The following is a 15,249-nucleotide window of genomic DNA, read 5'->3' on the forward strand; positions in this document are numbered from 1 at the left end:
CACTTGTGTTCGTGACTCGCGCGCGCACACAGCACACAGAGTAATAAAAATTTTAAATATTCACTTAAGGTTATTAACCAAAGCTACAAACCCAGGCTTAAAATTTTTTATTACATTTATTTATTCATGTGTGTGCGTAGGTCAGAGGACCACTTGCTGCAGTCAGTCCTCTTCTTCTATGTGGATCCCAAGGGATGAGTTCCGGTCATTTCTGCTTGTTGGCAAATACCTCTATCTTATAAGCCATTTCACTGGCCCCAAGCACCTACGTTTTAAAAGTTTTTGACCTAGAGAAATATATTATTTCACACCAATTTCATAATAATGGGCAACATATCAAAAGGATATGGGAGATAATAAGTTCTTTATTTCAGCCACTACCTAGTGTGTTTCAAGCTTCTCTGAGACTTCAAGAAAATGAAAATGATATGGGTAGTCTTGAAAGTCCAGCCCTCAAGGCTATGCCCAGGGTTCACAGAAAAGCTCCACAGCATAGTGAAACTGAGCTTAAGGGCTTTCTATGTGGATGGTACGGAATGGATTCACACATGTGCTGTTCTGGTCTTGCTCTTTATTGTTCTGTCTGGTCTTCTGTTCTCTAATTCTCTTTCTTCAATTCTAATTCTCAGCTTCAATTCTCTGTTTCAATTTTCCCTTGTTTCTTTGTTCACCTAGCTTAAACACACATTTTCCAGGAGGCTTGAGGCAATATTAACAAAGGCTATAAGAGTTACATCTCTTGCTCAAAGCACATTCCTTGGGTAAGCAATAAGGAGCAGAGCCATTTACCATGGCAACACATAGGCGGGGACACGGTACTTGGCACTTACATGGGCATTGGCACTGAAAACATCCCAACCCTGAAAATGTATTCTCTTACCCTATTTGCAACCCCAGAACATAAAAGGGAGGAACCTTGTGGTGGTGATATTTTGGTTATGGTCTAACAAATAAAGCTTGCCTGAAGATCACAGTGCAAACAAAGCTAGCTACACTAGTAAGCCAGGCAGTGGTGGCACACACCTTTAATCCCAGCAGCCACACTAGTTCATGCAGATCTTATGAGGTCAATTAATAAAAAAAAAATCAGGGTGTGGTGGGACACATCTTTAATTCCAAAACTTGGGAGGGAGAGGTAGGTGGATCTCTGTGTTTGAGGAAAGCCTGGACTACAGAGTGAGTTTTAGAACAGGACTACACAGAGAAACTCTGTCTCAAAAACACTTTGAAAAACAATGAAGTTAGCACTGCCACCAAACGTTGGCATCGTTGTTTCAGAGAAAGAGGGAAGGCATAGAAAAAGTATAAAATGAGATACAGAAACAAAACTTGAGAAAGATATTACGAGTGCTTAGACCAAAGAGTTTCAAAGAATCCCAGATTTCATCCAAAAGATTCTTTAGGATGAAGAATACTCATTATTCTCATCATGGGATAGTCTCAAGGATATGTCAGGCCACAAAAAAAGCCTCAGCAAATTAAAAAAGTAGAAACCATAGCACATGCCTTCCCTACAGACAATGCCTAAATCTAGAAAGCAGTAAGAGGAGTTTTTGTTTTTTAAGATTTATTTTCACTATTTTAACTTATGTGATATGCATTTGTATCTTCACGTGGGTTTGTGCATGTGTGTGCATGTGCCTGCAGAGGCCAGAGATACTAGACTCCCCCTAGAACTGGAGTTGTGGGAGAGAGTGAGCTTCCTGACATCAGTGACCTAAACATGAACATGTATAATTACAGTCATCTTCTGTTCAACAAAAAAGCCAAAAGCACACACTGGAGAAAAGAGTATCTACAACAGATAGAGCCGAGAAAACTAGATGCCCACATACAGAATAATGAAATTACACCTGTATATATCATCCTGCACACACACAAACACACACACACACACACACACACACACACACACACACACACCACATACGCACAAAGGTACGGCTAACTAGACCAAGAACTTAAATGTGAAACTACCATAGGCAATACCCTACAGGAAGTGATTTTTCTGAACAGGATCCCACTTTCCTAGGAACTAAAGCCAACAACCGACAAGTGGGACCTCATGAAACTAAGAGTTTCTGCATAGCTAAGGAAACAATTTTGTGAAGAGGAAGCCCATGGAACGGGACTGACTCTACTGGCTATACATCTAACACAGGGCTGAGATCCAGAATATATATAAAGAATTCAGAAAACAATGGTTAAAAAATGATCCATTCATAAATGGATTTAGGATCCAAACAGAGAGTTGTCAAAAGAAAAAATAATGAAGGCTCCCATTTCCACACATCTCCAGAATTTATTGTTGTTTTGTTGATCCTTGGTATTCTGACTGGGATACGGTGAAATCTCAGTTGTTTTGCTTTGTGTTTCCCTAATTACTAGGAATGGTGCACATTCTTTGAGATATTTCTTAGCTACTCCTCAGGTAGGAAGGTTTCAGGTCACACCCAGGCCAGGTCATCAAGGCACTGTGTCTGCAGCACGTGGTGTCTTCAGCAATAAAAACTCAACTTTCCCCTCTGGGTGCAACCAAGGGCAAAAGCAGTAGCCTATAAGGTTTTGGAAGTCTCTTGGACAACCGGACCAACAATCGAGGGGCTTCTCATGCCTGATGTTGGGGGTTTTGTTAGGTAGTCTACAAGCACTGTCATTCCAAATAGGAAATCTTCACCTAAACTATGTATAAGTGTATACTCATATATACTAAATGTAATTTCAGATAGAGAGATAATAGATAGATAGATAATATGCCTTGCGACTTTCCCCCCTAATTACTAGGGCTGATTAACATTTTTTGAGATCCAGGGATTTGACCTCAGGTTGTCATGCTTACGCTGAAAATGTTCTTACTCACTGGACTATCTCCCCAGCTGCTTTCTTTTATTTTTTTTGAGCCAGGGTCTCTCATTGTCCCTGGGGCTCACCCATTGGTTAGACTGGCTGTCCATGTGTCTTTATCCCGTGAGCTATCATTATACATACACACCATGATGCCTGGCATTATGTAGGAGATAGGGATTCAAATTCTGTTTTTTTTTTTTGTTGTTGTTGTTATTTGCACAACAGGCATTCTATAGACTAAGCTATCTTCCCAGTATGTACCTTTCATAGGCATGATGATGAAAATGGAGAATGAGTTCCCCACAGGCAATAGTAAGGATTTTTTTGGGGTACTGTTTCACAATTATTTGAGTCATTGAACTCAATTTTATTCCTGTGGAAAATCAGAAGTATGAGAGATTCCCTTTCTAGGTGACAGCTGCATATCTCCATCAACTAATTTGATCTTTCATGGGGCTTGGGGTACTGTGTGAAAAATATACAGATGACTGGATTCTACCTATTAAATATGCAAAAACAATTTAAAGGCAACTACTTAGCATTCTTTTTGACGGTATTAAAATTGCTCAACCTACCTGATCTTTTTCAGGAATTTGCTAGCAGTCTTAGGATACCTTGCGTTCCTGCAGGGAACCTTACAACCTAACGGTGACAAGCTTTTAAGGCATCTTAAGAGGGTAGTATTCCAAGACCAACGCCACCACAGAGCAGGACTTGTGAATGCTGGTGCCTGACACACTCACTGTGTGTGTAATTACAGTCCTTAATCCTTCAAAAGCATTGATGTTAATTGCTTGTCTACTGTAATAAATCCAAGAGGAATCCGGGTCAGGGGTGTGGAGGGAGAAACGAAAGCCTTCTGGAAATCAGAAACCAATCCTGGGACACATCTGCAGTTACAGGTGCACGTGAGGCTTCATCTCCCCAGATTAGCAATTTGTATAAACAGCATCTGCACAGTGGGTTAATTTTGCCGTCGGTCTTGATGGAAAGATCTCTTCTTTCTTACTTGCAAGACCTATTGAGAGAAAGAAAAACCGGAGATACACGTTGAGAGAGGAAAGAAATGAATCAGGAAGGAGATGCGATGGAGCTACGTGAGAAGGGATCTGAAGGGAAGGGAAGGGGAGGGAGGCAGCCTTGCCTAGCTATCGAACTGGAGGCCACAGCAGGAACAGTAACGGAGGGCCTGGAGCAGAAGATGGAGAAAACTGGGCGTGCCTACAAGTCCTTTAGCGAGTCTCACCGGCCCAGGGACCCAGCAACCGTCATCGCACAAGCCACGCGCAGGGTAGGGCGTCAGGAGAGCCAGGGACCCAACCTCCAGGACGGAAACTGAGCTGGAATTTCCCGGAAACAGAAGGGTCAGGTCCTTAAAGGATTTCGTGGCCAAGAATGTGGCTCCGAAATGCTTAATCACATGGATTTCGTTTTATTATTTCTTTTAACCATATTTCAAGGCCAACGTCTCTTCATTTTGTTTTGTTTTCTGGTTTTGGGGCTTTCTGTTGTTGTTTTGTTTTGTTTTGAACAGATCTCACCAGCACCCTGTTTCAGCCTCCCAAGTGCTGGGTTTATAGGTGGCCTTGCCGCACTAGGTTCACCGGCAGCTTCCCCGCAATAGGTTCACTGGATTCAAACCCAACTCTAGATAAAACAACCACTGTTTTCATTTCTTTATCTTTCTTGTTAGTCAAATTACATAGGAATTCTTAGACAGGGCCAACAAATCACCTCTGTCAATACTCAGCATCAACCACCTTGGCCACCCCTGCAGAACAGGTATAGCATTATTTAAAGACAGAAAGGGATGTTTAACATGAAACATTTGAAAGCTTCCTGTAATTGTGATTGTTCTAAACATGACAATCAAAACTTAACTTGCTATACAATGTATGCTATATGTTGGAATTTATAGTTTTTATTTATTTTAAATCTTCTCAAATAATCCTGGATGTCAAAGTGTGTGTTTGAAGTCAGAAAGGTACTGTAAACAGAAAGGTAAAATGAAATATCTATCTTGTAAAAAACCCACTTAAATTTAGGGAAATATCAAAAGTCTTTTCCTTAGTTAAAGCAACTGTGTTCATGATGTCTGCTGTTCTTGCTTGTTGGGTTTTGGATTTACATTACTACATTTCTATTATGAAGGCAGATTTGCAAAGAAAAGTCCTAAAGCACAAAAATGACTTTCAAGATCCATAAAATAAGCCATTAGATTCTTTAATTCTTTCTCATAGAGATACTCTGAAGACTCTACTCAGGACCCATTATCTCTCCTCCGGAAATAATTTGAATGGCCTTGATCACCTGGTTTGCAAACACTTGGAAGGGATTTATAAATTAAAATTTGGAGCCAGGCAGTAGTGGTGAATGTCCCAGTACTCGTGAGGCAGATGCAGGCAGATCTCTGTGAGTCTGAGGCCAGCCTGGTCTACAGAGCGAGTTCTGGGATATCCAGTGCTACACTGTGAAACTCTGTCTCAAAAAAAAAAAACCAAATTGGGGGAAGAGAGTGTGATGATAAAGGGCAACCATGAGCAGCCTGATGTCAGATGGGAAAGAATAATCTTAGAGCAGAAGTGCAGGGATGAGTAGCTTTTCACAGGCGTACTTGTAGCTTTGGCATCCCAGAGAGCCCCAGCCTCAAACTTCCTGGAATCCACACACCCTCTCTTCTCCATCCGTATGATCCATATGAGGCTGTCCTCCCCCACTTCAGCTCCCATACTCTAACAGTGCTCCAGGGATGAGGACAGCACAGGTAATGAGACAGATGCTTCTCCCATCAAGAAAAGGTTTCACACAGGAGTCATAACTCCTGCCTAGTGAGTGACAGTGTGTAGTGTTTATGGAAATCACTGTGAAAAGGCTCTCCTTCTCTGGGGCTGCTATGCCTGGACATTGAAAATCCTTGTGAATCCCAAGAAAAATATGAAGAAGAATTAAGTAGCCATAGAGGACAATATAATCTCAATATGGAAAGATAATGATTCAGCTGCAATTTGATAACCACATTGTTGGAACATCTGTCAGTTAAGTCAATAAAGCCTCCTTTTAAAAAGCCATGAGAGAGTCATGCTTCCCTCTCTCAACACCAAGTGAATGCGTAATAGATGTTCCATAAAGACCATCACACCTGAATTGGACCTGAAAGCTCTTCTGTGTAATATCAGATGTTTGAAAAGGTTTGTTTTTCTTTTTAAGTTTTCTTTTGTGTGTGTGTGTGGGGGGGGTTACAAGGGCAGAGGGAAGGCATGATGGGATGGAGAGATGAGTAGGGTCAGGATGCATGCTGTGAAATCCACAAAGAATCGATCAAAAAGCCTAAAAATAAGGGGGATATAAACAGTAAACAAAGAAATCCAATTATCTTTATTTACAGATAATATTATTCTATACCCAAAAGATTCTGAAGACTACACCAGAAAACTCTTAGATATGATAAATACCTTTAGCAGAAGCAGAATACAGTGTTAACATACAAAGATCAAATAATCTTCATATTAACAAATAAACATACTGAAGAACAAGAAAGAGAATCCCATTTGTAATTACCTCAGGAAAATACTTGGAGATGGAAAGCTCTCTCATGCTCATGGATTAGAAGAATTTGCCTTGTGAAAATGTCTATACTGCCAGAAGGAAAATACAGACTCAATGCAGCCCTGTTAATAGCCCAAATCCATTCTTCACAGAAGTAGAAAAAAATGTAGAATTCAGGCATAAGAGACTCTAGAGAGTCAAAGCAACCTGATCTAAAACGATGGACATATTACCATATATTGTTTCTAGTAAGAAAAACAGCATATTACTGGCACTAACAGAAATACTGAATAGAATATAACAGAGACTCCCAAAATAAACCCATGCAGTTACTGTCACCTAATTTTTGACAAAGAGGCTAAAAATACACACCACAAAAAAAAAAAGCTTCAACAAATGGCACTGGGAAAACTGGATGTTCACATACGGAAGAAAGAAGATAGATCCTGTCTCTCACCATGTATAATGTTTTTGGCAATAATGTAATGAAAGAAAGTATAAACATACTGTTTAAATCTTGTCTCAGAGAAACAAAACTAGGGGGATGGCTCAGAACTCTTCATAGCCCATCTGAGATGATGAAATCATATTCTTTAGTTTCTCTAAGTCCCTGTCTTCTGTGGGACGTGTTACTTAGCCAGTTGAATGACCAGGAAACTGCAGGTGGAAGACCGCAGCACAGCATGTAAGGAACCCAAGGCACTGAACATTCTAGTCATCCTATTCTTTAAGCCAGACTGTTTGGGGGGAGGAAAAGGAAACTTCCCTGTGGCTAAGGTCTAGTTCTGGCATTACCCTGTTGTGTGTAGTCAAGTCTAACACAAACACATCTTCAGCTGCGGAACACTGGCATCCTGGCTACGCCGCCAAGTCAGGGTATGGAGGAGCACACCCAGCTTGAATGGAGTCTTGAAAGGAACAGAGTGGAACAACAGGAAATCAAGTTGGCTGAAGAAAACAGCTATGAAGCCAAAAGGGAAGGGGTAGATCTGGCGAACTCTCTTGGTAACCAGAGACTTATGGGTTAATCTGGTTGGCGTGATTGGGCAGAGTGATGATGTGGGTGGTGTGTGAATGCCCTCCATGAATCGGGGAACTCAATACATGTGTGGCACACTTTGCCATGGCCTCTTGCACCGTGAAGGCTACAAAACAAAGCTATCGAATTCCTAGCCTCCTTTGTTGCCCGGGCTGGCCAGCCATGCAGATCTGGCCATGGAGATGCAGGCTGCACTTTCTGAGGGTTTCTTTCTTGAAGGAGAAGGTGATGCCTCTCAGAAGGTTCTGGTTTCTGACCCTGTTTGTTAGCAGCAGCTGTGGTGTGGGTTTAATGTTTGGATGCACCCGGGCAGGGCAGAGTAGAGCAAGACAAGGAGCTGGTCCTTCAAGGCAGCCTCGGGCGACTCCTGTGCACTCTGTAGGTGCAGAAACTTCTGATTCCTGCTTGTCAGTGTTTTGTGTTTGTTTGCTGTGGGTGTTTCCTAGAGCTGAGTGATTCCTAACCGTCATACTGGTTAGAGATGAAGAAAGAGCATGGGGAGATGAGGAGGAATGGGAAGAGGAAGAGCAGCAGGAGGGGGAGGGAGACAGAAGGAAGCAGAAAAGAAGGAGGAGGAAGAGGAGGAGGAGGAGGAGGAAAAAAAGAAGCCACAACCAGTCTAACAGGAGTGGGTATGGTGCTCAGTAGCTTGACTCTTGTCTCACATGCCGAAGGCCCTGGCTTCAGTCTCCAGCATCTCATCAAGCCCCATGTGGTGGTACATGCCCGTAACCCCAATATTGAAGGATGCTCACAAGTGCAAGATCATCCCTGGTTGCCTAGCAACTTCAAGGCCAGCTTGGGTTATGTGAAACCTTTACTCAAACCAATAAGAACCAGCACCAGTACAGTTTTTTCAAAACACGTAGCTGAGTAAACAAGACCTACAAAATGGCAAAGCTATCAGTGTTCTGAGGAAAAGGAGGATAAAACAGCAGCTCTGCTGGGCATGTGTCGGGGAGTGGGGTGTAAGTATGGGAGCCCAGTGCTTGCCACACACCTGCTGGATAAATGGCAACTTATTACAGAGGACACGCAGAGGAACTGAAGTGTAATTGAGTTTCAGTTGCCTTTTCAGTTCTGCCCAGGCCTTTAGTGTTTCCCCATGTCTGCACAAGGCTCTCGATGGTTGGCATTGCTCTTCCCCGTTTTACAAGGCTTCTAATGCCCAGTCCTTGCTCTAATAAACACGTCTTTCCTTCAACTCCTGAGGGCTTTGGAAGAGACTTATCAATAAGAGAGTTCTCTAATTGAGATTAACTCCAGTCCCCCCTACGGCCCACACACTTTTTAAGGCTGTTTTCTTCAGTCTTATTTTACGCTAGCATCTTGAACAATAAATGTCTCTCTCTAAGAGTCACAAGATGCTGCACATGCTTGTTTGGACCGCCATATGTGGTCTCTGTGACGCTGGGCTCAGCGCTTGTACTCATACTTGCTGTCCAGCATTCTACCAGCTAAGCTGCACGCCCAGCCCCACCTCTTTCATTTTCATTTATTTATTTGGTTGGTTTTGCTGTTTTAAACAGTTTCTTGTTAGTAGTGTTTGTAGGTTTATCCACTCATCTGTGGGAAGATGTTTTGATTGTTTCTAAGTTTTGGCAGTTATGAATACCAGAGACACACATGAATAAGTTTTTGTATATATACAATTTTTAATTCCTTTGAGTAAAAATACCATGACAAATGTCTATTTTACTAAGAAACCATCAAGTTGTTCTCAAAGTGGCCACACTATTTTGCATTCCTATCGGCTGTTGACCACATCTTTGCTAGAATTTACTGCTTACAAGTTAGATTTTCCTCTTTCTAACGTAATAACATAACAAGAAGTGTATGATACTTTTTATTTAGTTTGTAACTCCCTCATGATATGTGGCCATCTTACCTGTCACGTGTGTATCTTCTCAGAGTGAGAGATCTAATCCATTCTCATCTTTTTTTCTCAGGTTCATTACATCATTTATTCATTTGTTTTGTGGGAAGATCAAGGTGGGCACATGGATTTGTGTGTCTGCACAGGCGAGTGGACAGCTACGCAGAGCTGGTTCTCTCCTGCCCATCGTGTGGGATCGGGGGATGGAATTTAGGCTGTCAGTCTTGGTGGCAAACATCTTGACCTGGCGAACCATCTTGCCCAGGCCTTTTTGCCCATTCTCAAATCAAACTGTTTGATTCCCTTCCTGTGGAGTTTTAAGAGTTCTGTAAACTTAATAAAAATTTCAAAAACTATCTCATTACAGAGAAAGTGGGTTTTTTGGTGCATTTAGGATAATAGTAACCTATCAGATAAATATGGGTTCTCTCTCAATCTGTAGGTTTTTTTTTTAAATTCTTTTAGCCAGAGTTCTTTTTTATTTAAAAAACAAACAACAACTTTTTTTTGTTTTGTTTTGTTGTTTCGTTGTTGTTTCTCTGTGCATCCCTGGCTATCCTGGAACTCATTCTGCCTTCAAACAAGCTGGGGGCCTCTGCCTCCGCAGTTCTGGGATTAAATGCATGCACCACCACTGCCCAGCAAAAAATAAATGTGTATGTGTCAGTGGTTCTCAGCTTGAGGTTTGTGAACCCTTGGGGGTCAAATAACCCTTTCAGAGGGATTGCCTAAGAATATCAGAAAAAATGAATATTTACATTAAGGTCCATAACAGCACCAAAATTACAGTTACAAAGTAGCAATGAAGGTAATTTTATGGTTGGGGTTACACAGCACGAGGAAATGTATTGAAGCGTCGAAGCATTAGTAAGGTTGAGAACCACTGGTGCCCGTGTACTGCATGTGTGCCTGGTACCTGCAGCGGTCAAAAGAGGGTGCCAGCTACCCGGGATTGGAGTTACGGATGATTGTGAGACACTATGTGGGTGCCAAGAACTAAACTGGGTCACCTGAAGAGCAGCCAGTGCTCTTAACTGCTGAGCCACCATCAGCCCAGGCCAGAGTCTTCGGAGAGCAGAGCTTCTGAGCAGTCATAGGGTCTGATATATCTGTGTTTAAGTCTATAGACTGTGCTTTTATGGTTTGTATTAGGAGTCATTGCCTAACCTAAGGTGATGTGTGTTTTCTCCTGTGTTATCTTTATTATTTACATTTATAACTATGACTTATTTTGTCTTTTAATTTGGGCTCCTGTTTTGTGGGTCAGGCAGGTCCTGGGCTGGTGAAAGTTTGCCATCCCGTACCTCAGCCTCCTGAGAAATGGGGACTACATGCCTGCTGTGTCACTCCTGGGTGTCCAGGTGTCCATCACCTATAGTTGATGGACTATCCTCTCTCCACTGAGGTGATTTTGCTCCTTTCTCTAAGATCACATGGCTGCCTTTGAGTACCTCCAGTCATCTGCAGGTTATTTTTTTCCTTCCCATTGATCTTGTACAAATGTTTTAAGATTTTAAACAAACCTTTAAAACCCCATTTATGATACCAAAAAGAAAACTTCATTATGTGCTAAAAGTTTAAAGAAATTGTACAAGTCTTTTTGACCATGATGTAATGAGGAAAAAAATAGTCATGTAACATCTGTCCAAATATGTCCTGTCTCAGAGCAATCGGCACTGGGGGAAACTGATTACAATGAAGTAGAATGAGAACTCCATGTCCCAGACACATCACACCGGGCAAAGATGTATGCATGGAAATAGCGATAGCCTTCAGGAATTTTGAACAAACTGAAAAGCCTAGGGAAATATGGTAGGAATTGTTCAGCACCTGTAATTTAGGTAGATTCTATTAACTGTTCTTGTTCTACCGGAGAAAATATCCCTTAGTGTCTGGTTTGAATTATACTGAGTTGAAAATTTAAATTGGGAAACTTTCCATAGCCATGTTTTGTTCTCACCTAAGAAACAGTGTGTTTCTGATTTTAGATCCCATTGTCTCCTACTTTTCTCATCCTTTTCATGTTCTCTGTGGTTTTTTTTTTTTACAGTTCAAGGATTTTTCAACTTTTTAAAAAAATATTTTATTTATTTATTATTGTGTATACACCCTTCTGCCTGCATGCCAGCAGAGGGCACCAGATCTCATTCAAGGTGGTTGTGAGCCACCATGTGGTTGCCGGGAATTGAACTCAGGACCTTTGGAAGAACGGTCAGTGTTCATAACCGCTGATCCATCTCTCCAGCCCCTCAACTTTTTAATTTAAAAAAATTTCATATATGTGTGTGTGCTCCATACCCTATTAATTTCCCCCTCCCCCTCCCATAAGTCCCCATTGTTCCCTTAGACACTTTTACTTTTACTGTCATTCCACATAGATTTAAAAACAGAAAAAAAATTCTGCTTTGGATGTTCATAAAAGTACAATAAAGTTCTAATTAAAAAAGTCATTGCTTTTTGATATGAAAAGTTTTTAATATTATAAGAAGTGTATCATATGAAATCTCATGAGAAACTTTTCATCTGAAGCAACGAGAAGTAGAGTTGCCCTGGTTGAAGGGGAGCCAAAACCTTTCGGTTGGGATGGTAAACTTGAACCATCAAGCTTCTGTAATGGAATCCCCAGGCTTCCTAAAATAGATGAAAGCAACTATTACTGGAAAACGACCAAACCTCGTAGATGGAAAACTGCATTTTCTATCTTTTTCCCAACACGAAACAGCTTAACTTATTTATCAATTTATTTATTATTTATTGTGTGTGCATGGTGGCATGCAGGTAGACATGGTACAGGGGTAGGAGCTGAGAGTCCTACGTCTTGATCCTCAGGCAGCAGAAGCAGCTGTGTGTGTAGCACTGCGCATAGCTTGAGCAAGGGGGAGCTCAAAGCCCACCCCCACCATGGCACACTTCCTCTAACAAGGCCACACCCACTCCAACAAAACCACACCTCCTAGTAGTGCCACTTCCTTTGGGGGCCATTTTCTTTTAAACCGCCATACTGGCCCCGTCTCTTTTTAAATTCATCATAAAAATCTGTTATGGCTTGGATTTAAAATGTCCCCCCAAAGACCCATTTACTAAAGGGCAGATCCCTAGCCTGTAGCTCTGCTTCGAGATGGGAAGCTATAAGAAGTGGGTCCTGGAGGGAGATGTTAGCTCCCTGGGGATGAGTCTTTGAAGGGGTCTGGGAACCCAGGTTCATTCTTCTCTCTTTTCGTGGAGTGAGGAGAGCAGCTTCGCTATCCACGCTCCATGCCACCTGCGTTCCTCTACCCCAGGCTCAACAACAATAGAGTTAACTGCTGTGGGCTGAAACCTTTAAAACTGTAAGTTAAAATGTCTTCTTTGTAAGTTGATTTGTTTTTCAGGTAGGTGGTAACATCTATGAAAAGCCGACCAACATAAGTTCTAATTCAAATTGCAACCATTTTTTTCAGTGACAATGAGAGCTTTTCTTGTTTATTATAATGCCTTTCCACCTTCAGCATGATTTGGATATGTGTGTAATGATTGGAAGTTGTTTTCTCCCTTGTTTTAAAAAATTAGAGCTCAACAGTTAAAGGTACTCGTCACGAAAACTACCAACTTGAATTCTATCCTTCATGAGTGCACGCGCACATCCAACCCCCCCCCCCAAATAAATGCAATAAAAGAATTTCTTTTTTCTGGTTTTTTGAGATGGGCTTTCTCTGTAGCTTTGGAGCCTGTCCCTGAGTTCTGTCTGTAGATCATGCTGGCCTCAAACTCACAGAGATTCACCTGTCTCTGCCTCCCAAGTGCTGGGATTAAAGGCATGAACCATCATCACCTGGCTTAATAAGAGAACTTTTAAAAAAGGATTACATAAGGTTGTTGAAATGGTGTCAAGCAAATCTTTGTTCTTCTTTAACTGGTAGTTCCTGAAGGAAGAACAAGATGACCTTGGGGAAGAGCTGGGAAGATTGACCTTTTGCAGAGCGCTGTTCTGTGCTCTAGAAGGGATGGACTCTTAGAGATGTAAATGCTTTAGGTCTATGTAGGGAAGATGAAGGGCTCATCAAAAAGCGGAGTTTTGGAATTCTCACAAACCCTGAGAGCCAGGCTTGACACGAGTTAGTCCACCATGTGTGTTAAAAAATGTGATATTGGGCTTGCAAGTTGTTTCATTGGGTAAAGGTGCTTGCCACCAAGCCTGGTGGCCTGAATTCCATCCCCAGACTCCACTTGGTGGGCAGAGAGAGTCTCTTCTGACCTTTACAATTAGCTGTCATGTTTATTTCCCCCACACAAATAAATAGTTAATTATACAGGAAATCTATTAAAATATAAATAACAGTTGCACATAGGAGAACATGTACATGTTATAAGTCAATGCAGTATTCTATATAAAGAACTTTAGCATCCATTGATCTTAGTATCTGAGGGGGCTCTGGAGCTAATCTCCTACTGATATCCAGAAATAACTCTATTTGTTGACCAGATGTAGTTTCAGAGTCTGAAAAAGCAGATAAACAGATGGGTATTAGATTTATGGTGACCATCAAAGTGCACCTGACCTATGATGTTTGCTTCACCCTTTACCACATACCCAACCTTTGGTATAAATCTAGTCTATACTGTGAGCACAGCACTCAGAAAATACAAAACACTACGCCACAAAATATTTTTTGTCATCTAAATGAACCAGTTAGAACCATAATATTGAATCTAATGTCACAGGAGAACAGGCTACAACAGTAGTCTATAAGAGAAGATCAGACGGTGCTGGGATTACAGATGTGAGCTACCATGCATGGCCCCCCTTTACAGTTCACAGGATGGGGTTAGAACAGCCACAATTCACCTATGTCAAATATACTGCAAGATTAAAATACACCTTGAATTCTAGGTGAAAAAAATTACCTTGGGTATGAAAGGTAAGAAAGAAACACCTGAGGTATGTGTACAATACCACAAAACCTAAAACTGTACTTGAACATGGTTACTCACTAAGCAACAGGTGACCTAGAATGATGAGGAACTGGTTGGTGATATACAATGGGTGTTGGAATGTGGGATAAATCGTGGTCTATGCAAGTAGGACTTTCCCTTCATTCCTTCTCTTCTGGTGTGTTATAATGTTATAACTTCTTGGGAGACAAGGTATCATTTTCCAAGGGCTCTTGTAAAGGTTTTGCTGTGTGTATATGTGTGTCTGTACATGTGTGTGTGTCTCTCTGTGTGTGTATGTGTATTTGTATGTGTGCTCTGCATGGTTGTGTGGAGATTGGAGGTCAATGTTGAGCATTTTGCTGTATCACTCCCTACTGAGTTTTCAAGACAGAGGCACTCATTAAACCTGGTGCTCACTGATTGGTTAGTCTGGTTGTCTCTGGGATTCACTTATCTCTGCCCATCCTCCAACTCCCACCTCCCACCAGCACTGGAGTTAAAGGCCTACACTGCTACACCCAGATTTTTTTTAACCAGTGTTGAGGTGTTTCTATTGGTGTTGATGTCTCCATACTTGCAAAGCAAACACTTTAGTGATGGGGCTATCTCCCTAGTCCATATAAGCTTTTTTGAGATATGTTCTCTATGTGTAGCCAGGCTGGCCTAGAACTTATTCTGTAGCCTAAGCTGGCGTTAAACTTGAGGGCAAGCCTCCTGACTCAATCTCCTAAGAGCTGGGGTTATAGAAATAAGTCACCATGTCTAGTAAGATACTATGTTAAGTGGTGGTAGCACTCAATGTAATGACATCTCTGACCTTCAAGTCTTTTGCTCCTTGTAGACTTACCAATAGGCAAGCCAGAGACTCTTTCCCATGTCATTGTAGTTGATAGACTCATCAATCAAGGGAGAGGAAAGCTATGTCCAAATACACATCAATTCCCTAGAAATAAACTGATTTAGGATGTATATGACAGAGCACACCCATAGTCCCAGCACTTCAGAGCCCCAGGATGACCACAAATTC

General features: G+C 41.6%; 2 protein-coding genes and 1 long non-coding RNA gene across 4 annotated transcripts in view; 1 reads left to right on the forward strand and 2 right to left on the reverse strand.

Moving 5' to 3' along the window:
• The window catches only part of Slc9b1 (solute carrier family 9 member B1), a 42,394-nt gene extending 38,529 nt beyond the window's left edge, over positions 1-3,865 (reverse strand). Inside the window, exon 1 of the mRNA XM_040751759.1 lies at positions 3,423-3,865. The gene's annotated coding sequence lies outside the window, so the exon portion shown is untranslated. The remainder of the gene's footprint in view (positions 1-3,422) is intronic.
• Positions 3,866-7,145: 3,280 nt separating this feature from the next.
• Positions 7,146-9,664, forward strand: LOC121142181. The gene is made up of 2 exons (XR_005879162.1): positions 7,146-7,398; positions 9,382-9,664. It is a non-coding gene; the product is annotated as an uncharacterized LOC121142181 (long non-coding RNA).
• Positions 9,665-11,762: 2,098 nt separating this feature from the next.
• The window catches only part of Slc9b2 (solute carrier family 9 member B2), a 39,719-nt gene continuing 36,232 nt past the window's right edge, over positions 11,763-15,249 (reverse strand). Inside the window, exon 13 of one of the 2 annotated variants that reach the window (XM_005081976.4) lies at positions 11,763-11,939. In XM_005081976.4, coding sequence (XP_005082033.1) covers positions 11,909-11,939 — 31 coding nt within the window. In that variant the 3' untranslated portion in view covers positions 11,763-11,908. Of the gene's footprint in view, positions 11,940-13,543; positions 13,786-15,249 lie in introns of those variants that run through there. The other variant, XM_021233987.2, reaches the window with a different exon arrangement.

This window comes from Mesocricetus auratus, unplaced genomic scaffold, assembly GCF_017639785.1.
Source record: "Mesocricetus auratus isolate SY011 unplaced genomic scaffold, BCM_Maur_2.0 Super-Scaffold_100009, whole genome shotgun sequence".
NCBI classification, from domain to species: domain Eukaryota; kingdom Metazoa; phylum Chordata; class Mammalia; order Rodentia; family Cricetidae; genus Mesocricetus; species Mesocricetus auratus.